Raw genomic sequence first — 10,000 nt, forward strand, 5'->3', positions numbered from 1 at the left:
GAGGGAGAGGGAGAGGGAGAGGGAGGGAGAGAGACTTCATCTGAGTAGTACAGAAGCTACAGAGGTTAAGGATTAAAGGCTTAAATGGAAACAAGAAAGCATACACTCCCTAAGGACTTTCCAATACATTATGTCATTCAGGAGTTAGAAATACTCTCTGAGCTCAGCATTGTTATCTCTGTTCTATGGAGATGGATAATAACACCTTTATTTGTGCTGCATTATGATAAGGGCAGGAGCAGGCACCCGCACAGGAAGAGAGGAAGAATGACAATAGCTGTTACCCAACTGTGTGTCTGCAAAGAATCTGACAAACAGCTCCATCTACAATGAGTCAGCCTGAGAACTTTCTGGAACTACCAGGGGAAGTAGAGATGCCAGTGCAGACAACCCTCACGACTCTTCAGCACCTGTGTTGTGTTACCACTCACTCAACCAAACCTAATATACCATCGGCCAGCTGTCTATAGAAAAGGCAGCTGAACCCTAAAACTCACAAAACAGTGGTCCTGGAGATCCCAAAGTTTGATGGTGACAAAGTGGACCTGGAATCCAGGATTTCTAACTTCCAGACTCCTGCTTGCTTCAATATGACACTGCCTAATTGCAGATGAGGGTGATACACACTGCAGTGATAGCCAGCAGCAAACGCAGAGCCAGTGAAAAAGTGTCTTCGGTAATCTTCAGCAGAAGACAGAAGAGGATAGGGGTTGTAACCAACTATCTTTCTCTTCCCAATGAGGTTCTGGAAGATTCTGGTGCTTTAGCTGTGAGCAGCAGCTATACGTATCATTACTGCAGTCAATTCCATAAACTTTAGTGGCTTCACCAAAATAGATTCAATAGAAATGTGACACACAGTTAATCTGAATTTTCCTGCTTCTCCTCTGTTAAGTTTCTCAAGAGTAGAAAACCTTATTAAGCTAGTATAATCTGTTTTTAAGATACAAATATGCACTAAAGGAAAGAGAAAAATATCTCAGTACCCAAGCATAAGTAAAAATTAGTACATTAAATATCCTGGTAAGACAATTAAAGATCTTGTAGAATTACTATTTATAACCTGTGATGTGCATAGGTAGGTGGGGTGCTCAGGCAAGCCCCTGAGTTGCCTCCATTTAACTCCTTTCTTCACAAGCCCTACATGCCAGCTTTGTGTGCTTATTGTTAGTTCCACCAAAACATTTGATACTGTTGAGAGTCTGGTGCGGGGAGACTGAAATGGAATGACAACAGATACTAACCGCTAGAGAGGCTCACAACACATCCACAGGCCTGAACCCTATTCAACAGCTACCACGGGCTAGTCCTTTTCAACAGTTATCTAGCATCAGAGCTTGGTGCTGGCTCGGGTATGTCAACTCATCATAAGCTAGAGTCCTTTAAGAAGTCAACTGAGAAAATGCCCTAAACACATTATCTGTGGGCAAGCCTATAGTGCATTTTCTTGATTGATGATTGACATGGGAGTACCCAGATCACTGTAGTTGGAGCCACACCTGGATTGGTTGCTGAACAAGCGATGGAGAGCAAGGCCATAAGCAGCACCTTCCATGGCCTCTGCATTGTTTCTGACTTGAGCTCCTGCCACGGATTCCCTTGAGTGATAGGTTGTAAGATAAAATGAATCCTGTCTTCATTAACTTGCTTTGGTCACAGTGGTTTTGTTGGGTTTTTTTTCTTTTACTAATTTTCAGGGTTTTTCTTTTTTTTGAGATTATAATATAATTACTTCATTTCTCCCTTATCATCCCCCCACCCCAAACTCTCCATGTGCATTTCTTTGCTCTCTTTCAAATTTATGGCCTCTTTATCTTTGTTTTCTGTTTCTTTTGTTTTCTCTCTCTCTCTCTCTCTCTCTCTCTCTCTCTCTCTCTCTCTCTGTGTGTGTGTGTGTGTGTGTGTGTGTTGTGTGTGTGTTTCTAAAAACATGAGTACAACTTGCTCGGTCTATATAATGTTATTTGCATGTGTGCTTTCATGGCTGACCATTTGGTATTAGATGATCAATTGATATGCTCTTCCTCTGTGTGTGTGTGTGTGCGCGCACAGACACACACATGTGTGCTTGTGTGTTTCTAAAAACATGAGTACAACTTGCTCGGTCTATATAATGTTATTTGCATGTGTGCTTCCATGGCTGACCATTTGGTATTACATGACCAATTGATATGCTCTTCCTTGGGGAAGACAACATCTCAGTCTCAGCATTCCTTGAGAACTATTGCCTTCTAGAGTCAAGCCCCAAGTTTGATGACAGATGTTGCCTAACTAAAGCTAGTAAGTCTTCTGTCTTTGTTGTGCTTTGTACTCTAACATACAGATGCATGTATTTAACATATAACCAAACAAGATATTTTGTCTCTCCCCACTTTATTAAAGAAAGTGATTAGAGAGAATTTCATCTTTCAAGCTTTTCTCTTTTCTAGTCTTCACATAAAACAGTGATCGATCCATATACCCATATATTCATTCATATAAGTAAGAGTAATATAAAATAAATATTAAGCTGAGGTTTTCCTGCATGTCTTAAGAGTAAAGAATAGTACTTTCTTTTACCTGGGAAGAGCGGTGATTTTTCCCCATTTTTCCACGCAGAATCTTCTTGGACCATTACTCCCTCGGAGAGAAGCAAATCCTTCATAGGGAATGCTAGATGTGCCGGTAACAAACTATCGGCCACAGAAACAGAAGGGAAGGGTCAAGCCAGAGACCTCATTCACGAAGGCACATCATTACTGCTGTGCAGCACTCCCAAGGAAGAGAGACAAGTAGGGAAATTCAGAAGCCAATGGGTCATCAACATAGAACAGCTAAAGGGATTCTGATGATCACTCAGCCACACAATGAAGAGCAGTGAGTAATAAAGGGAAGCGGGTGTAAAGCATGCTGAGAGGCTGGCCTGCTCAGATATTAAACCAGGCATACTTCCCATGGCAGATGAACGAAATGAGTCTATTAATTAAACCAAACCTACTTACATCATCCCATTATCAATTTGATATAAATTTTAGGAATTTCGTGGACTGTAAAATCTGAGTTCTATATCCAAGTATACATGTAAGGCTCTGCCTTAGTATCCAAGAAGCTTCCTCATGTCTGCTGCGTTAGTAGAACCTTTCCAACATTGTTCTGGACATGTTTTACAAATGTAACAAAACACAGTGGCCTCTTCTCCAAAATGTCATTGCTCTACAAAGTTTGGAAAGCCAAATGAAGGAAGGGAACTATATCAACAAGCAGGGTCCTTTCTTACAGCATTGAACAGCATCTCTTTTTCTGCTAAGGATGCTGACTGCAGATGGCCATAGGCTGTCACTACAAGGACCCACCTGTCCTGAGGGCATATGTCAACCCAAGGTTTTTTAGACTAGTATTGGCACTTCCCCACAAGCCTCAAGAAATGCTTTGACTTGGTTGATGGTACAGTATTTGGATACACAGTCAAAAGGGTATGGAAATGTCATAGCCAGATAAACAAGGTTTGTATTTATGAAGAATATCTAGAAATTCCTAACAAGTATACACACTTCCAACAATATATTATAGTGTTAAAGACTGACGACCTAATGGCATCTTACCTGTAACAACCTCAGTCGCTGTTCATTGTTGAATCGCTCTACTGCAGCCCAGAACCACCGAATTACAATGTGATTGTCATGGTACCCTATGAACCAAGCATGAGAGCCCATGTTACTTTGAGTCTTCTATCTTAAACCACCCAGAAATATATGCCAAAAGACACAAATCAGACCATATACACAAATCAGCATCTTAGATTCTTTAAATGTTGTTTATAATTTAAGATTAAAGGACAGGACTGCAAATATGATCATACATGTATCAAAAGTTAAACAAGATGGCACAAATGAAAGCAACAGGTCTCTGTTTTCATTTAGCAGTGAGAAGAACAAATGAGTTACTTTAGGTCCATCACTTCTGAAAAATACAATTGTTATGGCTAGAAATGCTTACCTCTTTCAATCATTTCTATAAGAAATTATTTCTATAAGAAACAATCACTCAGTGGTTTCAAATACCACTATGCCAGATACTATACTAAGCTTTGGGGCAAAGAAAATTGAACCTCTCAGGATTTCCTGATGAAGGAGAGATGCATTAATCACACACTTTACATATGCAAAGAAAAACAATGAAAAAAATGTTAAAGGTGCCGATTTCATTTCCAAGTTCTTCCCTAAAAACTTTGTATACTATTCATAATTAATAATAAGACCAAATTACTAGGACTGGGGATATAGCTCAGTGGCAAAGCACTTTCCTAGCAAGTGCAAGGTCTTGGATTCAATCCTCAGTACTACAGAAAGAATTAAAATTAAAATAAATAAAACCAAATTATTTTCATAATATTTATTAATAAACAGGAAAGAGAATTTTAACTTTTTCAGCTAATAAATCCTAATGATCACAGTTTTACTTTTATTTCATACTTTCACAGAATTTAATGAAATGTCAAAAGAATTATCTCACAAATTTGGGTTAAATCTGTAGTATCAGGTTTTAAAATCTTTCAGTAAATGATAATTAAGTTCTAAGAGATAAGGCTGACATGAATTCATATGCAATTAATGATTCAAATCAATTGGTAGTCATATTTTACAAAAACTACTTTATTTAATTCTGTACTGTTCTCCTAAAATGAGCATGAGAAGGGATAACTTTAATCTGAATGTGCCTATATACTCCCATAGCTGTGAAATTTACCAAGAAATCTCACTTTAAGATTTCCCATTTCACCAGAGATACTCCCCTTGATGAGGGAAGAGTCTGCGTGAAGGATAAGCAGCATTAGGCTGGCTATAGCAACAGCGTCCAGGCTTGGGGAAAGACTTGGTTAGTGAGTGAAAGATCAATGCATGAGCTGCCTGAGGCACTACAGGTTGCTTACGAGTCAGCCCTCTTCTGCTTTGCCCTTACTGTTTGTGCGAAGCCTAATTTGAAAAAAGAATGACTATCTCATCATATCGTCCACAAACAGCTGCTGGATGAACAGATGGTACATGGCAGCACAACTGCTTTTTCACATGGTGCCAACTAGCTGTGCCAGGCAAACTTGGCAGCTAAGTGTCTTGTCCTTTGTCTAGTCTCTTCTAAGGATCTCATTTGATAAGATTTATCACTAAAATAGGCCCTTGATTCATTCACATATAGTGATTTAAAAAAATCTTAAGACTATGTCAGTCCAAAAATGACTAATTTGATTACTGCACTGCTATGAGAATCTCCTGGGAGTAAGATATTAGAAAATAATAGTTACCACAAAAGAGAAGTTAAGTAGGTTATCAGGAAAAATGCATTTTAATTAGTAAAAATAATTCAGCTAACAAAGCTTTCCGTAATAACCAACATCATATATGAATGAGTCCAGCCAGATAAAATGTACTGCAAAGTTTGACCTTAATTTAACACAGACTTTTCGAGAAAACCCCAACATTACAACTCATCCCAGAAAATGCATACTTTTTTTACTCAAAATTATTAGGCAAAACTTTTAATGCTGGGCTGTCCTTAGGTTTCACCTTTTAAAATATGGGACAATCCCAATCATGTTGCTCCAAATTACTAACTGAAACTGTGTACTGATCTACAGAAAACTACTTCCAAAGAATACCAACCCAAATTATTTTACAGCAGTTCTCAGCCAAACTTGATAGTGCAGTTTAGAAGGACCTTGCAGATGGACATGCTGAGTTTTAAGAACCTGCTCTTGTTTCCTGTTAGTGCTTTAACCATGAATTATAACTGATAGATGATTCAAGGAACTGCAGCAAACCTTTGCAGGCTAGGAAGCTCAAAGGATGTGACATCTGGAGGTTTAGAATGTAGATAGATAGGTGGGGTCTGACCAGTTGGATATTAAGCCTCCCATGCCTCACCAACAACGTCATCCGATACTTAATTGGTGTTCTTATGATCACATTTCTTCACCAGCAATTAGGAGTTATGACATCCTCAAATGGGGTGTAAACAGTCCTTCTCCTTTTGGCTAATGAAGTCACTAGGTACAGAAGGGACTGACCTTGCCCAAGGTCTCAAGGAAAACAGCAACAGACAGACCAGTAATTAATGCAAGTGCCTTTGTGTGCTCTATGCTCAGACCTATGCTTGAACTAGGCCCCCCGGAACTTAGATTTAGCCATTCATAAACCAAACCTTACCGCCTCTATACTCAGTGTTGTTTCTCCAGTCATTGAGATCTATCTCAGCTGTGCCAGCAATGACCAACTCCAGTTCTCGTGCATCAAAGACAGATACTAGCCTGGCATCTACTACCTATGGAATAGAAAAAGTACAGGCTGACTTAGAAACCTAGAGAAACGTTAGCCAAAGGAAGACTTATTAAACAAAACAAAAACAAAACCAGGACATGGGGAATTTCAAGAGTACTATGGTTATATCCTCCACTGGTATGTGAGAACTTCTCATACTTTCTACATATGGAAGTTATGTTTCTAGTTGAAAGTTTGTAAGATTAGCCTCCGTAGAATTTTTGTTTTGGTTGATCACTATATCCCACTGAGCATACCAGGTCTCCTCTGGTCTCAGATGTTAAGCAAGGCGGAGCCTGATCAGTACTAGAATCAGAGGATTTTTGCTTCATATCTGACAACTGATTAATCTTGTTTGTTGTTTTGCTTTTGAAAAAGACCTAGTGATCTTATAGAGAATCTCATGGAATATATGTGATAAATTCTGGCCACCACACAATCACTGCACATATCAAGCATGAGATTTGATTTTGCATACAAGCATGAGTAAGAATTATAACTTCCATGTTATCAGTAGTCATTAAAGCATTAAAATGGTATACCTAAAATCAGCAAACCATTCACAGTGGTGATATAACATGCATGATAAGCTTTTCCGTGTGTACTTTGGGGATATAGAGGAATATAACTGTCTTTTTATATATTAAAAGAACAACAGTAAACATAGCAAGAGAGAAGAGAGAACTAGTCTATGCATGAAGCATGGTAGAATGGCCAGGCAGCCTGGCTGTGGGCTGTGGGACAGGAGATGTCTGCCAGTGCTGTTGACCTCATAGAAACCGCGAACTAAGCTCTCTGTCTGCTGCACCACGCCCCTCTCGATCCTCCACTTCACCATCCTCTCAATGTACTCCTTCTTGTTCTTCTCTGTGACTGGAATATTGGCTCCCCCTGGTTTCAACTCTCGTTCAGTTATCTGTGATCAAAGACAAAAGAACAGGTCAGAAAACAAGCTGGGATCAGGTATATGGCCCTTCTCCACCTTGGGTGTATCCCACAAGTTGGGTAAGCCTCTAAGGCAGTGCTTCTCCACCTTCCTAATGCTCTAACCCCTTAATACAGTTCCTAGTGTTGTGGTGACCCACAACTATTAAATTACTTTTGTTGTTCATAACTGTAATTTTGCTACTGCTATGAAGCACAATGTAAATATCTGTGTTTTCTGATGGTCTTAGGTAACTCCTGTAAAGGTGTTTTCTGATGGTCTTAGGTAACTCCTGTAAAGGTGTTTTCTGATGGTCTTAGGTAACTCCTGTAAAGGTGTTTTCTGACGGTCTTAGGTAACTCCTGTAAAGGTGTTTTCTGATGGTCTTAGGTAACTCCTGTAAAGGTCTTAGGTGACCCCACAAAGGGTCCCACAGGACAGATCTAAAGGTTAGAATCAACTACACCTACAGAGCCAGAAAGATGTACCTAAGGAATACAGAAAGACACCGCAGTAAATCTTAAATTGAGAGCTCATTTTTGAAAGCACATGAAATATAGGCAACCCATGCAAGTACCAATGCCTAGTAAGAACTAAGACAGGACTCCTGACAGAAATCTTGTAGTTTTCCCTTCTATCAAATTTAAAGGAAAATAAGTATATTCTCTGCTTTCAAGCATTCTCCAAAATATTATTCACATTCTCTCTGTTCCAAAACATCAATTACAGTTTTAAAATATAAACAGGTCTTAATTTTATATTAATTAAAATTAAATAATTTAATATTCAACCCAGAGATAACGTTCAAATGTATTCTATATAAGATACATTCTTATATCTCTGCATATCTCTAAGGATTCTCACATCTTGTATGAGAATTTGAGTTGGAAATAAATACAGCGTATAAATGCTTCTCATAATCTATAAATGAGGACTTCTTAATCTGTAGTTGGCATTACAATAATCTTTGTACTCAAGCTTACTACAATTTAGTTAAGTCACCCAATAAGACACAAATATTAAACATTTGATCTTAGTCATGGAATTAACTTTTCCCCAGCCAATAGCCTTCAGTTAGCATGTAACAGACCTGCCCAAAAACTTCTTCATTTACAGTGAATGTGAGGTCTAGGATGTCATGGATGTCATTGTCTTTCATCCACTGAAGGCTCTGGTGGAACTCCTCATCAAGGTATTCCAGATCACTCAGGTCACACAGGCTGAGATGACAAAGAGAAGCAAACACACAGGCCTTGTTATTAGCAAATCCCAGAATTATAAGGAAAGAGACTGAGGCTTCGTGGCAAAAGCAAGACCCATTCAATAGACTGTGTTAGTTGGGATGTTGGTGAGTTCAGCAATCACACTACTGAAATAACTCAGATACATGGCATATATTTTTTTAATCCGGGATATATAAAATGCCTTAGGAAGCACTTACCTGTCTTTTCTCTCAAAAATAGAACCAAAATGTACAAAGAATGGCTGTCATCTACATGGTCATCCACAACCACTGCTCATACTAGAACGGAAACAGGTTGACAACTTGGACCCATAATCTCTTTTGCTACATTATCCTATCAAAAATTATTGTTCTAATTTGAAATTTTTTATTAATTTCTCTACCATCCATTAACTGTTTTTTTAATTTGTCTTTTAAAAAAAAAGACTAGATACTATAAGAGATGTCCACACATTTCCCTTTTTCTCATGGTTCTTATTCTACCACTATAAAAATAGTAAACCAAAGAACTCTTTCATAACCACTAAGTTTCCTATACCTCACTCCACTATTGTTTCTTTTTTTTTCTCCGCAGTGACAAGTTCTAAGAGTTACTATTATTTGCCTTGGTGTAAGGTGTTAGTAATTAATTTGCTACAGTTAAAATTCCCTGCCCTTTAGCTCTATTTCAAGGGTTGTCTTATTTATTTTATTTATCCATTTATTTATCTTATTATTTATTTATTTACTTATTTGGTATCAAATGTACAGCATGCATATTAAATAATTATTAGGCACGAAATGGGCATCATGCATATTAATAACTACTTGATTAGGAACATGCTGCTCTTGAAGGGAAGTGGTCTTGGGGAGACAGGTACACTCTGTATAAGTTAATATAAAGTACAGGTGACAGCACAGAGTAGAGAGTGCTTAAATTCATGCACAATTTAAAATGCATGTAGCTGTCAACTAATGATTGCTAGGACTGGACATGGTTACCCATGACACCATCCAACACCTGGGAGGTGTGGGTAAGGGCTGCAAGTTTGAGCCCAGCCTGGGCCATAGGGTAAAATTCTGTCTCAAAAAGGAAAAGGAAGAAAAGGTAAATACCAAGACCTATCAGAGGAAGTGAGTGAGGGGCGTTAGCTTTGACTTGGACATTCAGGGAGACATGCTAGAGATGAGATGATGTTTGTATTAAATCTTTCAGGAAGGTGATATCTAGAGAGAGAGACACGGGATGGGTTAGAGGAAAGGGGGTAAAAGAGAGAAAAGAGGAGAGAACAATAAAAACATATCTAAAGGCAGAGTGTAGAATCCTCTAAGCACGTGGAGAGTCCTGGAGTACTGAACAGAAGACACTCTTAACAGCCTAAGAATGAGGACAGAAAAGTAGTTGGGAGTGAGTTGGGAGTGACACTCTAAGGATCTCAGTGACTCAGGTTCAAGACAAGGAATGTTGTAATCAGATATGGGTGATGAGTTATAAAAGAGTTTTTCTAGAAGATACTGAAAAGATTATCTAAAATAGGATGGAAATCAATTAACAGACCACTT

The 10,000-nt window shown here is 38.5% G+C and overlaps 1 protein-coding gene across 1 annotated transcript in view; it reads right to left on the reverse strand.

Moving 5' to 3' along the window:
- Positions 1 to 10,000, reverse strand: part of Hecw2 (HECT, C2 and WW domain containing E3 ubiquitin protein ligase 2) — a 203,930-nt gene that overhangs the window by 13,877 nt on the left and 180,053 nt on the right. Inside the window, exons 23-27 of the mRNA XM_028765597.1 lie at positions 8,306 to 8,435; positions 7,060 to 7,206; positions 6,180 to 6,294; positions 3,582 to 3,667; positions 2,560 to 2,672 (exon numbers count right to left, since the gene is read on the reverse strand). Coding sequence (XP_028621430.1) covers positions 2,560 to 2,672; positions 3,582 to 3,667; positions 6,180 to 6,294; positions 7,060 to 7,206; positions 8,306 to 8,435 — 591 coding nt within the window. The remainder of the gene's footprint in view (positions 1 to 2,559; positions 2,673 to 3,581; positions 3,668 to 6,179; positions 6,295 to 7,059; positions 7,207 to 8,305; positions 8,436 to 10,000) is intronic.

This window comes from Grammomys surdaster, unplaced genomic scaffold (genome assembly GCF_004785775.1).
Source record: "Grammomys surdaster isolate TR1022 unplaced genomic scaffold, NIH_TR_1.0 165, whole genome shotgun sequence".
Taxonomy (NCBI): domain Eukaryota; kingdom Metazoa; phylum Chordata; class Mammalia; order Rodentia; family Muridae; genus Grammomys; species Grammomys surdaster.